Genomic DNA, 26,883 nt, shown 5'->3' on the forward strand with positions numbered 1-26,883 from the left:
TATTGAAAACAAACTCCCGAGGACACGTCGGGTAATTCTTCGTCGGGGAACAATGTAGGCTACTTTATAACTTTATTCGGATTACCCTGGCTTTGTTGTTTCACTATCTTAACAACAAAATGAAAACATGATATGAGAAACTGCTTATTTTTATTTTGATATTAACTCAACAGAAATTGTTAAGGCAATGTTGAGGCAATAGTAGGTACATATTTATATGAAAATCATCTTCACTCTATGCATATTTATAACAAAAATGAGACTAAATTAAAAAAAAAAATGATTTAATAATCAAAAATGGCCATTATAATAGGCAAGCAATCAGTCAAATGTGCAAAATCATTGTACGTGTTTACATAAATTAATTTAGTAACTTATCTTTGCGCTCAGCCAAAACACATTACCTGAGGACAATAAAATTCAAAGGACCATTAGATATAGACAATTAATTAAATATCACGTTTAACTACTTTAGTGAGATGAAATCCAGTGAAAGATTCTTCATGAACTGTCTGACGTGTGCTGCTCTCATCTAGGTAGGTGTGCTCAAAGCACTTACTTACTGCCTGGAGCTCAGATGTACACATACGCTATAGCACATGCCAAAGTGTGTGTGTGTGTGTGTGTGTGTAGTCACGTGAAGTGCATTTTCAGTATTGTAGTATGGACGGAGATCTTTTCAGCTACATAGAATCTGTGTAATCGCATGTATCGGTCATCATAATTTTTAATCCTTGAAAGTTTTTTATATTTTGGTTTTTAAAAAATCGTACTAATATTTATTTGCATTTATGAATGTATTATATCATCTTTGCATCAAATGACAAAAAAATTAATTACGTTTTATGCAAGGTGTTTCTAATGCAGCGTCTAAGGGGCTGAGAGTAAATTTGACGTTATTCTCTCCTCCTTTTCCTTTTTCTGAAAGTCTTAATAACACTTTCGTGGAGTTTTCCTTTTATGTTATTAGCAAATAGGATTGTAAAAAAACTATTTGTTGTACTCTTCGATTTACAGCACTCTAAGTTTACCCAACTATAACGACTTCTGCTACTGAGAAACCCAGAAATAGCTTTTTTTTTTTTACTTTTTTTGCATCAGATGTTTTTTTATGAATCAAAGTTAATAGACATTTAACACACTTTTTGAACACATTTTATTGATAAACACACTGTTTATGAAATAACGTTCGCAGGTACAAATGTTTATGTAATAGAATAATGTCAGTTGACGTGTCAGAATCAATAGGAAAAGTGCAAAATGTTAATTTTGTTTGCATTGTATGTTTAATACATTGAAACAAGTCAGCATATTCTGTCTTCTGTCCTGTATGTCTAAGCATGTCTGATATAAAGACATATTTCCTGGAAGTTTTACACAACGTTTGGTCACCACTGTTAATAAGTGTTTAAAAAGTGTCTGTGTTTGTTATGCCATACACTATGCTCTGCCACTTTCAGGGGGAGGGGCATTCTGTTGATCAAATGAAGTAAAGAATGAATGGTTTGGTGTTAAATTATGTTGCTCCATTTTACATAAATAGTGTGCATTTTCTAAGATAATTTGGTGCATAGACATTTAAGGCAATACTTGATTTGCTTTTTTTCAGAGGCATGTGCTGTAAAAAGCTTGCAAAGATCATTTGGGTATATTTTAAGGATGAAGAAGAGCATTGAGTTTGGTATGCAAGTGCTTCAGACTATATTATGGTTGCCTCATGGTTGTCATATGACATGAGGGGTTGTGCTCTCTACCCTTGGGAGAATTTCTCTCAATTCAGTTTTTCTCTGAGCCAGTCTTTTATTCATTGTACCTCTGACTCCTTTATACATTTACTCTTTCTCTCTCTAACTCACACACACTAAAATGCTTTGTCTCACTTACTTTTCTGTCAAGAATTTTGACATTTTCATTTCTGCAGCCCTCTCTTTGACTTCTGCATTCAGCCTCCTTCATCTAGTGGCCTTGACCGCCCCAGGCTCACTGAAGACTTTCATCTTTCATCTTTTCCCAAGTAAAATCCTTATTTCTAGTTATGTTTTATTTGTGTTTCAGTTTTTATGAGGCTCATGCATAAACAGAGTCTTCTATTGTGCACATTTTGATTTCAGTTGCAGGCAAAGCCCAAAGGACTGTAAGGTCACAAGGTCATGTATGTTTTGTGCCCTCAGTGATTTGCCCCAATTACCCACTGGCAAACAGGATACCACCCATTTGACCCTTGTCTGCTTTAGATCTGCCAGTGGATTGGTTGTTGCCAAGCAACCACTAATAAAGTGGTTCTCAGTGTCTGTGTCTGTGAGAGGTGCAAAATGATTTTTTTGTGTGATTCTAGAAATGATATACAGCAGCTTATTGATTGAAACTTTTTTGGAGGCATGTTTTTTTTTATATGTATATATATATATATATATATATATATATATATATATATATATATATATATATATATATATATATATATATATATATATATATATATATATATATATAATTGACAGCCACTATCGATTAAAGTGCATTCAGTATACACGTTTTAATTGAAATCAATTTAATTAAGCCTAATTTGCATGTAAAGGTTTTAAGCTATTTTTTTACAATAATTTTTTTTTTTAATTTTTATTCATTGCTCAACTACAGGTCTGTATACCCATTCTCAACCATTGCAACCTAAAAATGTGAGGAACAGATAAATGCTTAATGCTAAAAGAAAATATAAACAAATACATAAAATTGTGTTTTTTTAATCAGTGTTGTCTATATATTTTTATTATATATATATATATATATATATATATATATATATATATATATATATATATATATATATATATATATATATACACACACACACACACACACACACACACACACACACACACACTGAAAACCCTAATAAGTTGACTGAACAAAATTAGTTTAGTAAACTCGTTGCCTCAATTTAATTGAGTAACGGAGTCTCCCAAAACTTGCATATTTAAGTTTAACTTGCCAGTTTGGTAGATTATACTGAAATTGTTCAGTTCAGTGTGTGTGTGTCTCTGTGTGTAATTATATGTGAAAAAAATGTTTTAAAGAAAAATAAATGGTAATTTCTTTCCATTATGGTGAATAATTATACATGAAGCCTTGTTTTCTGTAAAAAAATAAATAAAGACTTTGCACTAAAAGTTTGCACATATTATAGTTTTACGGTCAAGACTACATTAAAAATAACCTATTTTTAAAGGATTAATTGTGATTTTGAGCTTACAGGACCAAAATGCTTAATTTTAAGTAATGTTCAGTCAGCTTAAATTGATTGTTTAGGTAAAGATAACATAAGGGTTTACAGTGTATAAAATGAATGGAAACCTATGTAATGTACCCACTTTTCACAAAAACAAACGTGTGTGTATGTGTGTGTGTGTGTGTGTGTGTGTGTGTGTGTGTGTGTGTTTCTGTCTTTGTGTGTCTAAACCTGTGTGTCTGTTTGCTGCTTCTATCTGAGTTCAGAATTCAAACATGCTATGATGTCATCTTTAGAATTGGGCTTTGGCAGAAAGTGCAGTTCTAAATATGACCTTCTGTTGGTGTTTGAGGAGTTTACAGTTATCCACAGCTACTTTTCCTGCTTATTCAATTGTTTTTCGGCCTTTTGTTTTTCACGATGGCAGTGTTCAGAGCACTTCAAAAGTTTTTTGGCTGTTTTACACCTTTCTTGCGTGTTACGGAGACACAGAAGTGTGCTCCGCAAGAACTGGTGGTGGTTGAGAAACATGCAGAGAACGAGGCCATCGACTGCACTGAGAACGATAAAAAGTGCAGGAAGAAATGGCTCAGAAGAAAGCCGAAGGAGCTAACGCCTCTTTTGGTGGAAGTCAAACCACCTGCCAAATCATGGCCTGTTCCTCCACATCCGGTTCCTGCAGCAGATGAGCTGTTCTCCCACTGCTGCTCCTCAGTTCGTCCTCCTACCAGACGAGCTGCTACTCTGAGTCCAGTAAAGCCTCAGCTGTGCTCTGCATCTCCTCCAGACATCCTGTTTCTCAACACTGAGGACGAGGAGAAAGGGACCTGTAGCTCTCCTGAAAGTCCCAGACCACAGAGACGAATGATTGCTTGGGAAGAAAAGGAGGAAGAATCCTGGATGAGCAAGGAGGACCTCCGTGAAGCTGGAGACTTTGAGTTTACCTCTCAGTTTCACAAGGTGTCACCTGACGGTGCAGTTATTCGCCCTCCTACAAGGCGAGCAGCTCTTCTGAGTGTGTTTCTTGACGCTCATGATGCTGCCGCTCTGCCTGGAGCGTGTCCATCACGTGAGGATTTCTCCAGCCATTGCTCTTCAGTTCGTCCTCCTACAAGACGAGGAGCTCCTCTGAGTGAGTTTCCTGATGCTCATGATGCTGCCGCTCTGCCTGGAGGGTGTCCATCTTATCAAATGTTCTCCAGCTACTCCTCAGTTCGTCCCACTACAAGGCGAGGAGCTCTTCTGAGTGTGTTTCCTGAAGCTCATGATGATGTCTCTTTGCCTGGAGCACGTCCTTCATCATATAAGGATTTCTCCCGCTGCTCTTTCTCCCTCTGGGCCAAGGAGAGGGCAAAGAAAAAGGAGGAGAGGAAACTTCTGACGGAGAAGGAGAAGAGAGAAAGAGGGCTGCTGTTTCATTGCTTCACGCAAGATCTGAAACTAAAGCACCTGTAGATCGACAAAAACAGCCCGATCTACAGATGATCCCTCCCCTAAATCTCCAACTCCCCCTGAACCCACTGCACATTCCTCTTGTAAATAAAACTGTGCAAATGCTGAATGATCTCTGAGTGTTATTGACTGTTATAAGCATGGTTCATCTTACACACACATAATCATTTTTGATCTTACATAAGTAATGTAGAAATAAAGACATGAACTGTTTTTATAGGCTGAGTTTCCGGCAAAGTCTCCAGATCGTCATCAAGATGGCGCCGAGCATGGCCGCCGTGTTGCGAGCTCCCAGCTAACTTTGTTGTGTTTTGTGGGTTTTAATTGTATTTTTGTCATTTTTCATGCTGGATGTACACACTCCTAAGCTTTTCACTCATCATAGCACACGTGCTTCTGATGATGTGACAATAAAAGTGATTTGATTCGATTTGATTTGAATAATGAAAAATATTTAATAGCAAAACCAATTAAAATAATAAAAGTGAATGACAAAATCACTAAACAAATCCATAAATTGATGTAGTTCGTTCAGAATATTAATTAAAGTACGATAATATTTAAATAATAGTAATAAAATGACTACGCATGAAGACGCACGTAAAGAGCAAACCCTGTTAAAATAATAAAAGTTAGTGGCAAAATCACTAAATTAATTGAGTTCATTCAGAATAATAATTAAAGTACAATAATAACATAATCTACACGTGTAATAATAATAACATATCTACACGTGTAACTTGCAGAAAAGCACAAAAACAATTGAAATAATAAAAGTGAATGACAAAAATAATAAATGAATCTAAGTTGATGTAGTTTATTCAGAATATTAAAGAATAATAATATTTAAACAGTAATAATAACAAAATAACTACACATGTAATTTGCAGAAAAAAGCAAAACCATTTAAAATGATGAAAGTGAATGACAAAATTACTAAGTGAATCTTTAAATTGATGTAGTTCATTCAGAATATTAATTCAATTCTATTCAATTCAGCTTTGTTTGTATAGCGCTTTTACAATGTAGATTGTGTCAAAGCAGCTTTACATAAATGGTCATAGTAAATTGGATCAGTGTAGTTCAGTTTTTAGTGTTTAAGTTCAGTTCTGTTTAGCTCAGTTCAGTGTGGTTTTAATCATTACTGAGAGTCCAAACACTAAAGAGCAAATTAATCGATGCGTAGCTCTACCAATCCTGAACCATGCAAGCCAGTGGCGACGGCGGAGAGGGAAAAAAACTTCACCGATAGGAGAGTGAAGAAAAAAAAAAAAAAGCCTTGAGAGAACCAGACTCAGTTCAGCACAACTATTTTAATTTTTCCGCTGGCCAAAAGTCTTGTGCAGAGCTGCAGTCTCAGCGGTGGAGGCTGGAAGCTGGCCTCAGCGAAGACTCGTCTGTCCCTGGAGTGTCACTGGAATCAGTCTCATGCTCTCCACTCCCCCATGACCACCAGCACAACAGCAGCTCAGGATACGGCCTGGTCCCGGATATGGAAACCTTGAAATCATCTCGTCGCTGTTCTTAGATCAGTGGGATGAGTATCCCCAGGTGGAAATAGAGAATAAAGAGAATAATTAGCGTAGCTGCCGTTCATGGTGTATAAAAGCTAGATGCAGTGTGGAAACCTGCTAAGTGATGAACTTAGTGTATGCTTTACTAAACAGATTGGTCTTTAATCTAGTTTTAAACTGAGAGAGTGTGTGTCTGAGCCTCGGACGTTATCAGGAAAGTTATTTCAGAGTGTAGGAGCCATAAAGGAGAAGGCTCGACCTCCTTCACTCGACTTTGCTAATATAGGTACTACCAGAAGCCCTGAGTTTTGAGATCTTAAAGAGCGAGCTGGATTGTAGCGAGACAGAAGGTTGGTTAGATAAACAGGAGCTAGATTATTTAGAGCTTTATAGGTGTGAAGTAATATTTTAAATTCAATACGAAACTTAACAGGCAGCCAGTGTAAGGAGGATAAAATTGGGGTGATATGATCATATTTTCTAGACCTGGTCAGAACTCTGGCAGCTGCATTTTGTACAAATTGAAGTTTGTTAATAGAGGATGCTGAGCATATTTTATTAATTAAAGTACAATAATATTTCAAGAATAATAATTAAATGTCTACTGGTGTAACTTGCAGAAAAAAGCTAAACAAATAAAAATAATTGAACTGAATAATAAAATGACTAAATTAATCTATAAATTGATGTAGTTAATTCAGAATATGAATTAAACTATAATACTTTTTAAATAATACATTACAGGGGTGACATGGTGGCTCAGTGTTTAGCACTGATGCCTCACAGAAAGAAGGTTGCTGGTTTGAGTCAGTTGGCATTTCTGTTTGGAGTTTACGTATGCTCCCCTTCAGGTGTTCCCGTTTCCCCAACAGTACAAAGACATGCTGTAGGTGATTTAATAAACGAAACTAGTGTATGTGTGTGAATGAGTGTGTATGGATGTTTCCCAGTTCTGGGTTGCAGCTGGAAGGGCATCTGCTGCGTAAAACATATGCTGGATAAGTTGGCGGTTCATTCCGAAGGAAAACGAATGAATGAATGAATGAATGAATGAATGGATGATTGAATAATACATAAAAAAACTACATAAAAAATAACTTTTCCTTTGCAGGTTTTTACACAGTTATACCGTTTTACAGTTTAGTGTATGGATGTGTTAAATCTGCCAAACAAGGCAATATAAAAGTAACATTTTACTGAATAATTTCCACATTAAAAATAAAGAATATACACTTTATTAGGTACACTGTACTCATACCAGGTTAGACCTTTTTTGCCTTCAGAACTGCCTTAATCCTCCATGACATAGATTCAACAAGGTACTGGAAATATTACAAAGATATTTTGGTCAATATTGACATTATAGCATCACACAGTTGCTGCAGATTTGTCGGCTATTTCACCACATCCCAAAGGGGCTCTATTCAAGGCAGGATGGATCCATGCTCTTATGTTGTTGATGCCAAATTCTAACTCAATGAATGTGGCAGCAGAAATCAAGACTCATCAGTCCAGGCAACGTTTTTCCAATCTTCTATTGTCTAGTTTTGGTGAGCCTGTGCAAATTATAGGCTTAGTTTCCTGTTCTTAGCTGACAGGAGTGGCACCCGGTGTGGTCTTCTGCTGCTGAAGCCACTCCATCTCAAGGTTAAAGGTGTTGTGTGTTCAGTGATGCTCTTCTGCATACTTTAGTTGTAACGAGTGGTTATTTGAGTTACTTTTGCCTTTTTATCAGCTGGAACCAGTCTGGCCATTCTTCTCACCTCTGGCATAAACAAAGCATTTGCGGCCACAGAACTGCCGCTCTCTCAATATTTTCTCTTTTTCTGACCATTTTCTGTAAACCCTAAAGATTGTTGTGCATGAAAATCCCAGTAGATCAGCAGCTTCTGAAATCCTCAGACCAGCCCGTTTGGCACTAACAATGCCACATTCAAAGTCACCTAAATCACTTTTCTTCCCCATTCTAATGCTCGGTTTGAACTGCAGCTGATCGTCTTGACCATGTCTACACGCCTAAATGCATTGAGTTGCTGCCATGTGATTGGCTGATTAGAAATTTAAGGTAACGAGCATTTGGACAGGTGTACATACTGTAATAAGTGAGTGTATATATTCAGTGGCAAACCCTTTAACATCAGTGGGATTTTTATTTCACTTTTTATTTCACAGCAAGTTTTTTTTTTTTTTTTTTTTTTTTTTTTTTTTTACAGTGGTAATAGTTCTATAAATCATGAAATTATTCTTAAATTTATTATTCCAATATTCCAGTAAAAAAAATGGGGGGGAATTTTTCACTAAAACTTGTGTGTATATTTGTATGTGTATGCATGTGTGTGTAAGTATTGAAGGTGTGCATGTAATTGTGTGTTTCTGCATGCATCTGTGTAACCAATTTGGTATTGGTATTGTTTTGTCAAAAAAATGTCTGTCATATATGAAAACATGACACCTTTTTGGTTATTTCATGCAAAAAAGCATGACAAATAACAGTAATTTATATTGTCATATTAGTTAAAGTGAAAGTTCTAGGAGAAATTTTGGTGAAAACTACCGAACAATTCTTTATTAGACACGGTTTTTTTTTTGTATTAGATACATTAGCCACCTTCACACAGTGATACTGGTAAATATTCGGAAAATTTCGGGTACAGGTTTACAAGTATTTTCAAAAAAGCAGTAATTTCAAAAAGTATGATGTGATCTACCAAAAGCAGCGCAGATATTTTAAACATTACTCTGTAAATAACATTGCATTTATTTGAACAAGAGTAGAGAACATTTACTCTACAAATGCAAATATTTCCACAACCTTTCATTTTTAATGATTCATTGTGATTTAGTCAATTCTGACAGTGTTTTGAAAGACAAATATTTATTTATTTGGCAGAATAGACTTTACTTCATTCATTCATTCATTTTCTTTTTGGCTTAGTCCCTTAATTCATCAGGGGTCGCCACAGCGGAATGAACTGCCAACTTATCCAGCATATGTTTTCACAGCGGATGCCCTTCCATCACTGGGAAACATCCATACACACTCATTCACACACATACACTACAGACAATTTAGTTTATTCAATTCACCAGGGGCTCAAACCAGTGACCTTCTTGCTTCTTGCCAACCGCTGAGCCACCGTGTCGCCCAACTATACTTCAGATGTTTTTAATTTATTGATTTGCCTAATTTGATGTATTTAAAGTTCCGTGAAATGTTTAGAAATGTAAATTGTTTGACGCAATCTCAACCGCAACACAAAGAGAGGGCAGGCCATGGTGTAGCCCCTCCCCTTTTTAAAAAAGCAGCCAATAGCGTTTTGTTTTTATCACCGCTCTGCCAGTGAGAGTGGTTAAGCTCAAGCGCATCAAATGAAAAGCAAATGAGAAGTGTCTTGAAGGGGGGGGGGGTTGGGGGGGGGGGGGGCATCTCAGATAGAGAGCATTTGATTGGTCATGATTTAATGAGAAACTGAATTATAAGGTGATATGAAGAAAACCGTTGATCCATTTTGGTGGAAGTGATAAACTACAAGCTTTACATGTTTATATTAGTTTTATATCTTCAACACAAAATTTGTCACTGTTTTAAAGCACACTAGCTTATAGATATCCTAAAAACTAACAATACTGATACTAACATCCAAAAAAAAAGTATAATTTCATCACAACTTTAAGATATTTCTGAATTCCTACCAAAAACTTGAATCTGTACTGTGACCAAATAGATTATTAGCAGCTATTTTTCTAGCTGTAAGAGTGTAAGATTCCCCCCGGTGTCCTGCTGTGTGATTGTGATAGACATAGAATGACTGGACAAACATCAGTGTGCGGCTGCCAAGTGTTACAGCATGAGAATCTGCTGAGGAAGGACAATGAATGCATGGAGTTTTCCACGACTCCATTCACCAGAGAGCAGAGTTTCCCTCTGATAACACAGCCACCACTGGATATGTTTGTTCTATATATATATATATATATATATATATATATATATATATATATATATATATATATATATATATATATATATATATATATATTTCTCTGAGATTTTAGTCCATATTGACATGCCAGCATCACGCAGTTGCTGCAGATTTGTCAGCTACACATCCATGATGCAAATCTTTTGTTCCACAACATCCTAAAGGTGCTCTATTGGACTGTCGAGGCCATTTAAATACAGTGAATTCATTGTCATGTTCAAGAATCCAGTCTGAGATGATTCACACTTCATGACATGTTGCCTTTTTTGCTGGAAGTAGCCATTAGAATATGGATACACATGTTGTCATATAGGGATGGATATTATGGATGGATGGATGGATGGATGAATCCATGCTTTCATGTTGTTGACGCCAAATCATGACTCTACCATCTAAATTTTACAGCAGAAATCAAGACTCATCAGACCAGGCAACATTTTTCCAATCTTCTATTGTCTAATTTTGGTGAGCCTGTGCGAATTGTAGCCTCAGTTTTGTGTTCTTAGCTGACAGGAGTAGCACCCGGTGTGGTCTTCTGCTGTAGCCCATCTGAGTCAAGATTCAACGTGTTGTACGTTCAGAGATGCTCTTTTGCATACCTTGGTTGTATTTAGTGGTTATTTGAGTTACTGTTGCCTTCCTATCAGCTGGAACCAGTCTGGCCATATTTCTCTGACCTCTGACATTATTAAGGCTTTGGCACCCAAGAAACTGCCACTTACTGGATAGGTTAGGACGATTCTGAGGGCCCACACATTTAAGGGGCCCCCAGAGACATTATCAAGGGCCTGCGACTACCGCCCCACACCCTCATATATCTATATATTAGTGGTGGGCTGTTATCAGTGTTGATGTGCTGTGTTGATGCGAGATTCTTATCTGGCTATTAAAAAATATATAACCGTTAATCTATTCTCAAAGTTGGGTTGGAAGCTGGGTCTATTCTATGCAAACTATGATGACTATCACCTTGATACTTTAGCACCGATATATACCTGATCGTTGAGCCGTCTGACAAAAAAGTGCCCTTCTGAATCAAATCAGCAGAATGCACTTCTGGATCTTTCACTTACTTTGAAGATACTACTGACTATGTTTACATAAACATCTATAATCTAGTTACTTGCCTTATTAGACAATAATATAATTAAGGTGAAGTGCTTTCATTTAAGAGTTTCCTGTAATTTTGGGTGACTTTAACTGCAGTTCAGAAGTTTCACATTCACTCATGAACATTTCATTCATGCCCCTGTGACAATCAGAAACAAGGAGTTAGGACTGGTAAGAGTGTTGTGGAATTTAATAATGTACGCCAAATGGAAAGAAAAAAACTACTGCATTTCGCTGTGTGTGTGTGTGTGTGTGTGTGTGTGTGTGTGTGTGTGTGTGTGTGTGTGTGTGTGTGTGTGTGTGTGTGTGTGTGTGTGTGTGTGTGTGTGTGTGTGTGTGTGTGTGTGTGTGTGTGTGTGTGTGTGTGTGTTTGTGTGTGTTTGTGTGTGTGTTTGTGTGTGTGTTTGTGTATGTATGTGTATTTGATTGTTTTAGCTAAAGTAATTTAATGTGCTTTTGATTTATTTTTTATTATTAAACATTACTCTAGAATTTTTTTTACATATCATTTGTTTATGCAGTAATGTATTTACATCAATTACATTAATGGATTACAGAATACACAGGTCAGTTTAACTGAAAAAGATCATCTTTCCAGTAAAATACTGTTTCTATTTTGCATAATCTTCTGTTCAAACTGTACCACCACCAGGATGACAGTTGGTTTGGCAAGTCTTCATCCTCCAAACTTGACCCTGACTGCATTAATAGGTTCACTAGCAACAAGGATAAACATGGTTTGTGGTGACTGCAGTGTTGAGTCCACTGTGAAATCTGGGCTCAGAACCAAACCAGCGGTCTATTTGACATGACACTCTTTTTAAATTTATTTTTAATAACATGATATTATTTACACATTAATAGTAAAGGCAATTCATGGATCAGGTTTTAGGCATTAAGCCATTCTGTGGTGAACTTGTACTTTGTTCTGAGCAGCAGCAGTTCAATGTCTGGTCTCCAGACACTGTGTGGAGCGGAAGCAGGGTTAAAATTAGGAGCTCTGGTAAACCGTAACTCCTGGTAACCGAGCAATTGTTTAATACAGTACTGGAGCCGTGGTCGCAGTAGACATGGTGTCATGATGATGCTCAGCTATGCGGTCGATTTGGTTCAGCCATCAGCATCAGGAGGCTGTCAGGCTGCAGGAAATTGCTAATATTTGTTAGGAAGGTTTCCATGTGACTCGCTGTGACATTCCTGGATGTCCCATTGATTACATGTGTGGGAGGAGAGAGACGTTCTGTAGGACATGTCATATCATATGACAGTAATAAAATCTAATGTGTTGTGTGTGTGTGTGTGTGTATGTTTTGGCAGTCATTGTTATCCCATATGTGAGACACATGTACCCTGTCTACGGCTAATTTACAAGAGTTGTGCAGCAGGCAGAAGACTTTGTGGATGTTCTTCTTACTATTTCTGTAGTGATTTACTAGCGATTTGAGTGAGTCTGGTTCATGTACAGTTTGAACAGCTGCACGTACGAAACCAAACATGCAGAGAGAGGATTAATCTTCCACCTACCAGTTGTTAACATCAGCACACAGCAGCAGGTTTTCCTCATCAAACAAGCGTAAGGGTTAATTCTGCTACTTAAGGGAAATAACCTTTTAGTTCATGTAAAAAAATAAAAAATAAATGTGTCTGTTTGTTTGTATAATAACATGGGTATGTATGACACAGGCATTGCAAGGAGGATGTTTCATGTGAGAAGGCCCACACGGAATCTGTGCATGCAGAAATCCGCAGATTTGTAACCTGTCATTGAGTCAATTTATTAACTTGTGTAAATGTGTGCAAATTTATAATTATTCAGTTTTAAATAAATTTCATTAATAACATTGACTGATATAAAAATGCCCATTTGACTTAATTACAATACAGTTTGTAATGTCATATTTTCTGTCTTTTAGTAGATATATTATATGAGAGACTTGCTTTGTTTACTAAATAAATGGATCTAGATGGATTTGCATTGTAAACATTAAATATAAGTTAAATATATATACTTTTTCTATTTAAGTTTTTAGTTATGATACTCCCAAAATCATTCTGCATAAATTCACAATTTATTTATTTATTTTTTATTTTTTTACAAAATTCTCATTAGAAATAGCAAAAAATGTCCGCAACAGAGGTAAGGATTGTAATGTCACTTTACAGCTAACAAGACTCAGCAACAGTAAATGTTTCTGTGCTGTTTATGTAGTGCAGTTATCAGTCCAGAAGCAACATAAGCTGTGGGAGTCTAATCACTAGAGACTTGGAGCTGGTGTGTGTGTGTGTGTGTGTGTGTGTGTGTGTGTGTGTGTGTGTGTGTGTGTGTGTGTGTGTGTGTGTTGTGTGTGTGTGTGTGTGTGTGTGTGTGTGTGTGTGTGTGTGTGTGTGTGTGTGTGTGTGTGTGTGTGTGTGTGTGTGTTGCATGACTGAATATGTAGTCCATTTACAAGTAGATTTGTAGTCCTATGTATATGTGAGTGTTTACCAGCGACCTCTGGTGGTTAGATCGCTGGTGATCATGACAGTGTGTTTTATTAACGTAAGGTTTATTTAATAAGATCAATAATTTTCAAGGGTTATCAAAGGTCACCCAGAGTTTCCTAACTAAACTAATTTAACTAAATCTATGGTTGATAATAGGCATGGTACGATAACCGTTTTAAAGGTATGCCACAGTTTGGAAAAGGCAAGGTTTTAGAACTGCCAATCTTTTCTGTGATACCATTCCTATGGTATTCATTCATTCATTCATTCATTCATTCATTCATTCATTCATGCATTCATTCATTCATATATTTATTCCTTCATTCATTCACCAGAACCCCAGACTTCCCTCTACCCAGACTCTAGCTCCTCCGGGAAGATCTTAAGGCATTCCCAGGCCAGCTGAGAGACATTGTCCCTCCAGCATGTCGTCTTCCCCAAGGCCTACTCCTGGTGGGATATGACTGGAACCCTTCCCGATATAGGTAAGCGTCCAGAAAACATTCTAAACAGATGTCACAGCCACCTCAGCTGACTTCTCTCGATGTGGAGGAGTAGCGGCTCTACTCTGAACTCCTTCCGTCGTTCCTGTGGTATATGGTATTATATATATATATATATAAATAAATATTTTTACATTTTGTTTGTTTTTACGGACAACAGTATCTCCAGCAGAAAGATGCTGTTTCATTTTTATTATTCAGCCTGACATGTTTACTCCTCCAAATTATGTTTAATGTTTCACAAAATGAAAAATATTATGTTCAAAGGGGAAAAACGTTGTTTTTCACCCAAACATTTGAAAGAACATAGTTTAGAGCAGTAATTACAATACCGTCAAACCGTGGAACCATGATATGTTTATCCAAGGTTACCATACCATCAGAATCTTATACTGGCTCATGCCTAGTTGATACAGTAAAACTATGCTGCATATAGGCATGGGATGATAAAATGTAAAAATAATTTCTATTATATGGTTCCAAAGATATACGTAAGAATTTATATATATATATATATATATAAATTTTCATTTTTTAGGACAACAGTATCTCCAGCAGAAAAGATATCCAAAGATGACATTTTAAGTTTTAAAGAAATCTGTGTTTTAGGAACTAATGAAGATAGAAGAGTCTTCATTTGAACGATTTTGCTTGAAATGTTTACTGTTCCAAAATATTTTAAATGTTTCATAAAATTAAATACATTAGCTGTGTCTGAAATCCCCTATTACTCAGTAGGTACTGCATTTGCATTTGAAAAAACTACTTGACTGATAGAAAATTACGTTCTACACAGTATGAGAGTGAGTAGTGTAAATGGGTCTCAGATGTACTATGGATGTCATTTTGTCATCACGTGACCTACTCGCTTCACTCCCGTCCATGAATTTTCTCATGGTGCATCATGGGATAGCGTAGCACTACTGCTACTACTAACCGGAAGTAGTAGGTCATCCGGGTACTTACTATTTTTTGAATTCAATGAATTCAGACGTACTACTCGGCTCGCATGCAGTTTTTAGCGTACTATATAGTATGGAAGTCTGTCATTTTGAATATATATATATATATATATATATATAAATATATATAATTTTTTTTTTTTTTTTATCCAGACATATAAAAGAATATAGAGCAGTAATCACAATACTGTGAAACTGTGATATTTTTATCCAAGGTTATCATATAGTTGGAATCTTATATCGGCCCATGCCTAGTCGAATAGCTTGAGTTGAGAGGAAAATGCTTTTGCCGGTTAAGCTGTAGATGATGATGTTCAATCCATGTTAAGATGTCTGCCAGGCAGTCAGATATTTTTGTATCTTGAATGAAATAAAAAAAATGGTGAATAGAACTGTGTGGAGAAACCCAAGTGCTTGAATGATATATTGTTTGCTTAGATGGAATGGGGTCCAAGCACTGAACCTAGAGGACTCCTCCTTAACCAGCTGATGAACATTGAATACCTTTGCCTCCAGGCAACCCTAAATCCCTATGTATGATTTAAGACTCAAACCAGTGATGCCTAGTGATGTAGGGGTGGACAGCAGAATGAAAACTGATGGTTTGATCTCAAAAACATACACCTCAATTTTCTTGTTTAAGCTGTTTGTGTACTTGTATAAGCATGTACTCCTCATTCATAGAATTCTGCAGAACTGCTTTATTAACAGCCCCTGTCAGCTGAGATGGGAAAGAGCGGCAGTCAGATTTTCTATTTATTAATCTATATTTCCTCTGTCAGAGCTGTAACTGCAGGTCTGGGCTGTTGTCAGAGCGTAGAGCAGCTGACACTTCTGGTATTATGTTCCTCTCAATGGGGCGAAATCAGTCAATAGCGCTCACAGAATATTGCACAGTAAAACCCCTATAGACAACCATTTATTATGGATTCACTCTCTCATTTTCCCTTCAACCTTCTCAATTGTCTCTATTGTATGTAGGTCTCTGTGATATTGATTGTAATGTCAGGAGTAGAGTCACTTAAAGCCATTATTGTCCACAATAATCACAGTGAACTGATCCCAGTCTGTTTCGGACTATTTGGAAGTGAAATCAGGACACAGTGTGGCGTATTACAACAAAGATATCCTATGGTTTTAGAAAACTTGGAATGTACCTTGGACATTCTTTTTTGGAGCTTAACAGTTTGATTTTGCTGTATCAAAAGGAGCAGCATGAAAATGAATCATGCCTTTTTTGTGTGTATTCAGAAAGCAAGTCATGTGGACAACATTCTGGAATTCTGTGATTGACCAATGAGAGCTACAAACATTTCGGCAACAGGATAAAAAAATATATACAGTTGAAGTCAGAATTATTAGCCCCCCTTTAATTTATTGTTATTTATTTTTTTATATTTTCCAAACAATGTTTAACAGAGCAAATTTTCACAGTATGTCTGATAATATTATTTTTCTTCTGGAGAAAGTCTTATATATTTTATTTCGGCTAGAATAAATGAAATTTTTATTTTAAGGTCAATATTATTAACCCGTTTAAGCAATATTTTTTTTTTCAATTGTCTACAGAACAAACCATTGTTATAAAACAACTTGTCTGTTTGCCCTATCCTGCCTAATTCACCTAATAAACCTAGTTAAGCCTTTAAATATCATTTTAAGCTGTATAAAAGTGTCTTTGAAAATATCTAATAAAATATTATTTACTGTCATTATAGCAAAGATAAAATAAATCAGTTATTAGAAATAAGTTATTAAAACTATTAAGTTTAGAAATACGTTGAAAAATATCTGCTCTCTGTTAAACAGAAATTGGAGAAAAAAATAAACAGGGGGTCTAATAATTCTGATTTCAACTGTAAAATTGCAATAATTTTTTCTCACAATTCTGAAAATGTATTTAATTATTCTAACATTTTCTGCAAATTGCAAGGTAAATTGTAAAAAACTGTTTGTGTTCTTGGCTTAGAAAAATAGTAATTGTGAGATATTAATTTCTGATATATATATATATATATATATATATATATATATATATATATATATATATATATATATATATATAAAGCCTAATTTGTAAAAGGTAACTCCTGGTTGTGAAAGGCAATTATAACAAATCACAATTTCCTTTCCTTCCCATGGCAAATTTACAGAGAGCAGTGAAATAAGTAAATTAATAAATAAAAATGATATATTTTGGCTTTTGAGGTAAGACTTTTTGATTTTCGTATGTGAATTTATTTGGCTGTAAATATGTTTTGAAAAAAAAAGGGAGAATCTTTTGAACATTGCTGTCAGCATAGTGCAGATTTATTTATTTATTTATTGTTTTTCTTTTGCTGACAGATTTTTCTAAAGTCACCTTAGCACAAATTTCACAAGAGTGCTGAAAAGACTCTACCCGAAAACATTATACAGAAAATAATATTCACTTTATGAGCTGTGAACAGTGGGATGGAGGAGGCTGCCATAGCAGTGCTGATTCCTCCAGAATCTTCATGATCAAAAAATCATACAAGGCTTGTTGTGTTTTGTTGTAATGTATGTTTTTTGAATCTAAGAACAGACTTATTATTTCTTCAGTCTGTTTCTGCTATACCTTTTGTCCATGTTTGAAAATCAGCTTATAAAATGAATATCTCCAAAGCACATTTTGGCCAGAGTTCTGGAGGGCCGTTTTGTAAATCAGGCTCTCCAACTCACCATGAACGCTACATTTTGTCTAGACTTGCGAGATGAGAAAACAAGATGTCTGAAATGAGTCCTTATTTATTCAGAACTGCCCACAATCCCCCCTGCTTTAACCACCCAGTTAAAACAAGAGTTTAATGTGGTTTATTGTGTCATAAATTGAAGGTCATCTAGGACAGAAGAGGCACACCCGCAGTTTAAAAATGCCCAGGCTCCATTACTGTTACTATAGACTTTAAATTTCACATGGAGAAAATATTTTACTACACCACATCAGAAGAAGAGAGTTAAAGGGATATACACCCTAAAAGAAAATGCTTACTTTACTGACACTCATGTTTTCCAAACCTTCCCTTCTTGCTTACACAAAAGGGATGAAGACTGGCAACACAAAATTATGTGAATCAACATAAATGTATTATGAAAGTACATGCACTAAATTTCAAAACCTTCTTCAAAGTTATGCAATATCTACAGTAATGTTAAATGTACATAAATAAAAATAAAGTACACTGAATTTACTGCATTTACTACATTTCTTTTTGACTAAATTGGGTTAATTTAAACAATTAAATTAAATCTAGTAATGTTCAACTTAATTACGTTAAATTCAGCTTATACATAAAATGTTTGCAACAATTTACAATGAACCATTTTTTCAGTGTAAGAATAGTAATATTATTAACTATTTTCTGATATAAAATGTTAATTCATTAATTTTCCTTCAGCTATAGTCTCTGATTTATCAGAGGTGGCCACAGGGAAATGAACCGCCAAAAATTCCAGCATATGATTTATGCAGCGGATGCCGCAATCCTGTATTGGGAAACACCCATACACACTCTCATTCTCACACACACACTCAACCAGTAGCCTTCCTGCTGTGAGATGACAGTTCAAACCACTGAGCCACTGTGCTGCCCTGATATAAAATAAATGTTTTGTATTTTATTAGAGTTTAACAATTACTCTGTTTTTGTGATGACAAATCGGAAATTTCTGCATTATTACTCAAATCTTCAGTGATCTTTCAGAATGATATGTAGGTCAAGAAACAATTCTTATAAATGTTTAACAATAATCAATATCTTGTTTTTTGTGTGTAAACATGTTTGAAAGAACAGCATCTATTTATCAAATTATAAATGTTATTACTACAACATTTGATTATTTGAATTCATCCATGCTTGCACTGTTCAAGGTCATGTGATACAGTAAGCAACAACTGATTCACACACGAGTCATTCTTTTGAGTCAGAGTGATACATTTGAAAACACTGCTCTGAATGATTCACTCATAAATACGATTGATCTGCATTTTAAGTTCAGCTCGCTGCTAAACAGCTACCCGGAGGGAAAGATTATGAGCAAAAAAAACTTGTTCTGTTCTTCACACAAAGACACAACACAATGGCTCTTCTTTGATGCATTTTCTGTTTTGTGTTTTTTAAAGGGGTGGTCCACTATGAAGAGATGCGTAATGTAGATGTGTTAACAAAAACAACATCTCTGAATGTAATACGCTCAAAGGTCAATGCAAAGGGAGATATTGGCTTTTACAGAGTTTGGGGACTACAAAAAATACATCCTGGTTAGTGAGATCACAAGCGCTTCAAGCCTAGTTTGTACTCAACGCGTCCGCTTGAGTGAGCACGGCAAATGTGACGTCATCAGTATTGCTTTGGGTGCGCACAACATGATTTCAGCTGGCGACGTGCATGTTTTTTTTTAAACAGCAGCGTTTGATTTTAGTTGAATATGAATCACTTTGAAGAGATTTTGTCTGAAACATGTACGACTGTACAAACATATTTATGATCTGTCATACCAGTCATAGGTTTTACACTGATGTATACATTACAATTTTGAATTTAAAACAATTTAAAATTAAGGAACAAATTATTTCTTTAATAACTAGAAAGGAACATTTGAACCTATTGGTTTACAATATACTGATGGCCTGTTTTTCTAGGCTTTATTGGTGATAATGGTCAGGAATGTTAGACCATTATTGCCTTTTTAGCATAAGTATAGGACAGAAATTAGCCAGACAGTAATGTGTGAGTTGTGGTGCGGGCTAAAACGCTGTTCAAACACTGCTATTTCCACAGAGCTTGTTCTGTTTCTGTATTTGGGCTTCCAGAGAACACGACACAAAGAGAGAAGTGCTTACAGTTTAATTTTAATTATGTTCTAGATAATTATAAAAAAAATATAGGGCTAACATTTGACAAAGGACAGCTTACAGAATCTGTCCCAGTGCTGAATTCGGATAAGAACTTCTCAAAAAAAGCTCCAACCATAATTGATGAAGCTGTGGATTGTGAACCACAACCTGTAAGTATTTTTATTTGTTAAAATTACATGGATAGCATCTAGCATTAATGATATGTTGTAGCAAGAATGTAAACAAGGATGTGACCAACATGAAATGCTGTTTGGCATCATTAGCAACTTGGCTAAAAATTCAAATTTATCCGTAAAACTGCTGTAAACACCAACAATCTTCACCAGCACTGCAGTGTCTCTATATGCAGCCGCCTTCCGTGCGTTCTACATCTCAAATAATAAACACACAAAAGTTATGTGAACGTTTCATATTACATACACAGGTTTATAACCCGAAAATATATGAATGACACTTGTCAGATTTTATTTCAGATTGCAGGTGTGAGGTTCAGCTGTGTCCTTTTCATTTTCTGTCTGATTTAGGCTCAAATTGACACGGCTAACAGCTACTCTGGCTGACTGTATTTACACAGCATCACAATCAGAGCCTCTTAAGGGTGGCTTTTGGAGGAACTAGGAAATATGACAGTCATTTTCATGTTAGTCGAGTAGCTGTATATAATCAAAAGAAGATATATGAAAAAAACAATGTGATTGTCTACAAATGAAGCATAAGCACAAATTGCTTTGCATCTTATAAACACATCCAAGCCTTAAAAAATTCAAATTTATTCATCAGAATTATTTAATTTGTGTTTTATGTAAGAAAAATGACATTAACAAAATGGTGAATACATAATGACAGAGTTTAAATTTTTAGCTGAACTAACACTTTAAAATCAAACTAGCTTCAACAATCGCTAGTACTGTAAATACCAAAACCATAGTGCATCAGTTCAAGACATAAATCCTCTTTACACACACACTATCACAACGGTGCTGTTCATGGGCAGATGACCCCGCTGTGTATTACTGAAAGAGAACAGAACACACACTACACACCATGTGCACCTCTCTGCATGCCGCCTCTCATCTCTCTCCCTTCTGCCCATTCTAACACCCCTTTCATCTCTCTCTCTCTCCTCTCGCACCTAGACGCCTCCTTTGCTCGGCATTCCTCTGCTCTCCACTCTGAGATTACTCTCCTCGCACATATGTGAACACAGAGAGGGGTTCAGCTCTCCCGTCCTCTAATCTCCTTTCCCTCCCTCACATTCATCCTGCGTTTTCCACTTCCCTCCTCTCCCATCCTCCTGGTGCGAGAGAGCTGGGCCGGCTGCAATGTGTCAGTGTTACCCAGCATGCCTTTGGCAGCACTGAACGTTCTCACTTCGGCCAACAAACAGGAACAGGAAGGAATCCTGAGATGAGGCCAGACCGTCCACTCGCAGGGAGCGCACACGTGCACTTACCCCATGCTTCTTCCCTTCTGCCTGCCTCGCTCTTTGTCTTTCTAATATACAGCACTTTTCACATAAAAGAGCCGTGTGTCTTTTTTGACTTTTATTTGATGCTACTTGGGTTTTCGATCCAAAAGAAATATATATTTTTCTTATGACTGAATGTGTGTGTCAGCTACCGTATGAGAGTGAGGGGAGAAATTGAAAATCCATGCCCATGTCTGAGAAAACAATAACTTTATCAAGAGCTCACATGGTGTCTGGACATGTCTAACAGGCACACGCAGCTCCACTCGCTAAGAGCCAATATCACAGCTCCTGAGATTAGCAGTCTCAACCGCAGGGAGAATATGTGTTGCGATCGATAGAAATGTCATCTTCTGCAATCCCTTATTTCTTTTATTTGTACGATTCAGTTGGTTGTTTCAAAACCTGTTCTTTATTGTGGCTCTTTGTCTGTAAGTGTGCAGAAATTAGACAATAAACAGCATGAGGAACATGGGGAACGAATCTCTCTGGTGAGTTTGATGTGTTTGTAATGAAATTTCTCGGTTTTGAAGGCTTGTGTACTGACCATCTGACATTTACACACATGCACACGCACTCTCTCGTTCTCTCTCTTACTATAAGCACTCATTCTGTTTGAAATGAAATGCTAAAATGGAAAGCTGGACCACAAGATGCACGGGTATGTTTTGGGTATGTTTTTGTCAATAGCCAAAAATATGTTGTAATGGGTCTAAATTACTTTATTTTTATTAACAATCATTAGAGTATTAAATAAAGATCATCTTCCATTAAGACATTTTGTGGATATTCTTCCATAAATATATCAAAACAACATTTTTATTACGTGAAATGCATTGCTAAGAACTTAATTTAGACAAATTTGATGGCAGTTATTTTCAGTACTTTTATAACCTCAGATTCTGGGTATCTTTGTCTTGGATAAATATGATCCTATTGTGACTAACCATATATCACTTGAAGCATATATATTAAGGTTTATTAATCTTAATTTCGGGGTGATACGGTGGCTCAATGGTTATCCCTGTTGCCTCACAGCAGCCCTGGCTGAGCCGGTTGGCATTTTTGTGTGGAAGGTTGCAGAGGTTCTCCGGTTTCCCCCACAGTCCAAAGACATACGGCTTAATTTGTGCCTTAAAACTTTTGTACGTGACAACTCTCCATCTTTGAGTAACATGCCGTATCCGTTACCCCGATCTGTTCCGGGACCTTGCAATTCACAAATTGAGCACTGCATGTGTTACAGGTGAATTGAATTAATTAACTAAATTGTTCGTAGTCTATGAGTGTGTGTGAATGAGTGTGTATGGCTGTTTCCCAGTACTGGGGTGGAGCTAGACGAGGATCTGCTGTGTAAAACATATGCTGGTAACACTTTAATTTAGGTCACAAATCATGCTACTGGCTACTGGTCTATTATTAAGATGTGAACATTCCAATGAACATTTTGTTCATTAGTAATTATAAAGTATGATCTTATTGTACATCTCTAATCCTACGCAACATCTAAATCAAACTACTACCTTACTAACCATTAATAAACAGCGAATTAGTACTTTATTAACCTAGCAGTGTTTGTTCATGGTTTGTTAATATCATGAAATGTGACCTAAACTAAAGTGTTACCCATATGCTGGAATAGTTGGTGGTTCATTTCACTATGGCGACCCTTGATAAATAAAAGGATTAAGCTATAAAAAAAATGAATAAATTAATAATCTCAATTAAAAAAAAAACCTTATGACTATTTTTTATAATTATTTTCATGGTCACAAATATGTTTACTGCATTGTAGGATGTGTACATCAATTATTTTTTAAATAGCTGAGAAACAGAAGACTTTATGTAACATTTTAAACTGCAGTATGATACATTGTTGGCACATGCCTCATTAAATATATGTATGGTAGTTTCAGAAGCTGGCATCAGCTCTTGGTCGCCTTGTCATATAACATAAAACCATGATACAATAGGGTTAATATTACTTCTGGTTCATTTGTCATAAATGGAGTTGAGTGTATGCATTGTAGGATACATTATGTAGGTCAAATATAATAGATCGTCTCGTTACTCCATGCAGAACTTTAGCATGATGGAGAATATAAATGTAAATATTAAGAGTGTTAAGTATTACAGCATTCATTTGTAAGCTGTATTTAGTAAATTTGAGTTTTTTACATTATTACCATTGTCATGATGGTACATTTGTGAGCTAGCATTTGTACCAATATTTTTGTTGTTAACCTATAATGGCTAATGAATCCGAATTTTTGCATTTTCATAGCATATATCCGCATGGAAAAATAAGTTAAATACTCTGAAATTACTGTAATACTTTTCACTAAGTATATGCTAAATATTGTACAACAAGGTATTTTACTGTTTTAAATGTCATTAAATGCATTATTGCATTGCAAACATTTAAAACAGTAGAGTTTTTTGTTCAAATATATAATTTAGCTATTTTTCAGTACTGTGTCTTATCTTGATAGTCTGATCACTTAAAGCTGCATTGTGTAACTTTTTAAAAATTGTACATCATGAATATGATTTTTTCCCAAACCATTGTAATTTATATTAGCATCATATTACAATATATTGTTTTAAATTAGAATAAATGTCACTTTGTTAACTTTTCAACATCAAAAGTCATTGGAGCAGAGATCAAGGTCACACAGTGCAGTGCAAAAGTGTACCTATCAGAAAACATCTGTGAATCACAAGAAAGGGCAACTGTTAATTAACAGAGATTTTATTAATTAACAGAATATTTCCATTCTGTGAGGTTGATCCCTGCTGTGGAGTAGACCAGTATCTGTGTGACTCAAATCCATCAACAAAGCATCAGATCTGGATACAATCTGATTATTAGATATAGTATGGTCTGGATACAATATTATTCCAGGCATGCAGTTAATTTATTTACATTTACTGCTAGGTTATAATTTCTAGCTTAAAAAGTGTCAAAGAAAATGTGCAGAAACAGGCTGCAATCTTGTGCATTGCATCATGTATATACTCTACTGTCCACCGCACATTTTGATTGAGTTGCTCTTTGTTTAACCTTCTCCACTTTTGCCCTCCATCTTTCTTTTTATCTCTGTTACTAGTCATCAACTCCAGACTGTTTAATGTGGCTTTTAGGTCTAAAATCATGTTTTTATTCTGAGATGCTGTTTTTTGAGGAGTTTATGTCTGGTCTTATCACCCTCAACCATGCTTGGTTTCACTCTAACCCTTTTTCATACATACTAAATAAGACTTAGTCTTAGGGCTAGATTTATTAACAGCTTGTGCCAGCATAAACCCTCTTTTGGCATTATAAATTACTTTCCTGAATTGACGAGACAATGAAAATGCTTTTTGTCCCTGATCTTATTGCATATGAATTTGTGGGAGATTCAATTTCAATTAAAAAATTAAATTAAGCATGCAAGTATTTTAAATAATCGAGCAGTAGGCGTCTAATGTTTCCATGTAGTAATTTCATTGACATTTGAATAATTGTTTACCCTTAAAAAAGCATGTCTTAACCCATTTTGTGCCTCTGTTGTACATAGATTGCCCAAACATTATTATCGTCAGTTCTTTTTGTTTGCAACCTTTTTTATCAGCTTTTTCCTTCGTCTTTTTATTTGGTAAATACACTCACTGGCCACTTTATTGGGTACAACTGCTCGGTAACGCATATTTCTAATCAGCCAATTACATGGCAGCAACTCAATGCATTTAAGCATGTAGACATGGTCAAGATGATCTGCTGCAGTTCAAACTGACCATCAGAGTGGGGAAGAAAGGTGATTTAAGTGACTTTGAACATGCCATGGTTGTTTGTGCCAGACAGACTGGTCTTATTTCAGAAACTGCTGATCTACTAGGATTTTCATGCACTACCATCTCTAGGGTTTACAAGGAATGGTCTTAAAAAGAGAAAATATCCAGTAAGTGGCAGTTCTGTGGCCGCACATGCTTTGTTGATGCCAGAGGTAAAGGAGAATGGCCATACTGGTTCCAGCTGATAGAAAGGCAACAGTAGCTTGAGGCGAATAGGCTACAGCAGCAGAAGACCACACCGGATGCTACTCCTGTCAGCTAAGAACAGGAAACTGAGGCTACAGTTCGCACATACTTACCAAAATTCCACAATAGAAGATTGGAAAAATGTTGCCTGGTCTGATGAGTCTCTATTTCTGCTAACATTTAAAGAGTAGGGTCAGAATTTGGTGTCAACAACGTGAAAGCATAGATCCATCCTGCCACGTATCGATGATTCAGGATGGTGGTGGTGGTGTAATGGTGTGGGGGATATTTTCTCAGCAAACTTTGGGCCCATTAGTACCGATTAAGCAAGTGTCCATGCCACAGCCTAGCTGAGTATTGTTGCTGACTATGTCCATCTCTTTATGACCACAGTATACCCATCTTCTGATGGCTACTTACAGCAGGATAATGTGCCATATCATAAACCACAAATCATTTTAGACTGGTTTCTTGAACGTGACAATGAGTTCAGTTTACTCAAATGGCCCCCACAGTCACCTCAATCTCAATCCAATAGAGCACCTTTGGGATGTGGTGGAACGGGAGATTTGCATTATGGATGTGCAGCTGACAAATCTGCAACAACTGTGTGATGCTTTCATGTCAATGTGGACCAAAATCTCAGAGGAGTATTTCCATTACTTTGTTGATTATTTGCAATGAAGGATTAAGACATTTCTGAAGGTAAAAGGGGGTCCAACCTGGTACTAGTAAGTTGTACCTAATAAAGTGGCTGGTGAGTGCCCAGCCCTTAGTTTTCCATTTATCTAAGATTATTCTAATAAAAGCAAAAATAAAAAACAGTTAAAGATGGTTCTTAGAGATCAGACAATCTGGCCAATTACCCAGTTACTCTAAAACCAACAAACCCAGACCAACTAACTCCAGTAAGCCTGTTTGAATTATTTCCTATGTTATTTCAGCAGTGAGAACAAACACACAAACTCAAAAGTACTTCAAAAAAGACTACAGATATTCTGAATTATTCTTTAGGAATGATCAACCTCAAGTCTAGTAGAAAATGACATCAGAGATGTATTTATTTTGAGCAGGAGCGTGTGGTCAGGCTGGCATGAAGTAATGAAGCCAGCATCGCTGTGGCCTCTTAGCTGCGTAGGAAATCATGCCACCTGCTGTCTGCCAATCTGGCCCCTCTTTGGCTGAAAGAACACATCAAATATTGATTATTTAAAAACGAAAATCTAAACATACAGATAAAGAGATCATATTGACAGAGTCACTATGATGCAAAACCTAG

General features: G+C 36.1%; 1 protein-coding gene across 8 annotated transcripts in view; it reads left to right on the forward strand.

The window, feature by feature from the left end:
• The window catches only part of LOC141378579 (uncharacterized), a 173,503-nt gene that overhangs the window by 37,742 nt on the left and 108,878 nt on the right, over nucleotides 1-26,883 (forward strand). For 2 of the 8 annotated variants that reach the window (XM_073928611.1, XM_073928610.1), the window contains one exon: nucleotides 3,496-4,789. The exons of 3 other annotated variants lie outside the window; for them this stretch is intronic. In XM_073928611.1, coding sequence (XP_073784712.1) covers nucleotides 3,650-4,684 — 1,035 coding nt within the window. In that variant the 5' untranslated portion in view covers nucleotides 3,496-3,649 and the 3' untranslated portion in view covers nucleotides 4,685-4,789. Of the gene's footprint in view, nucleotides 1-3,495; nucleotides 4,790-14,107; nucleotides 14,258-21,896; nucleotides 22,076-22,125; nucleotides 22,246-26,883 lie in introns of those variants that run through there. 3 more of the 8 variants (XR_012393422.1, XR_012393423.1, XR_012393421.1) reach the window with 3 other exon arrangements.

Source organism: Danio rerio, chromosome 17, assembly GCF_049306965.1.
Source record: "Danio rerio strain Tuebingen ecotype United States chromosome 17, GRCz12tu, whole genome shotgun sequence".
NCBI lineage: Eukaryota > Metazoa > Chordata > Actinopteri > Cypriniformes > Danionidae > Danio > Danio rerio.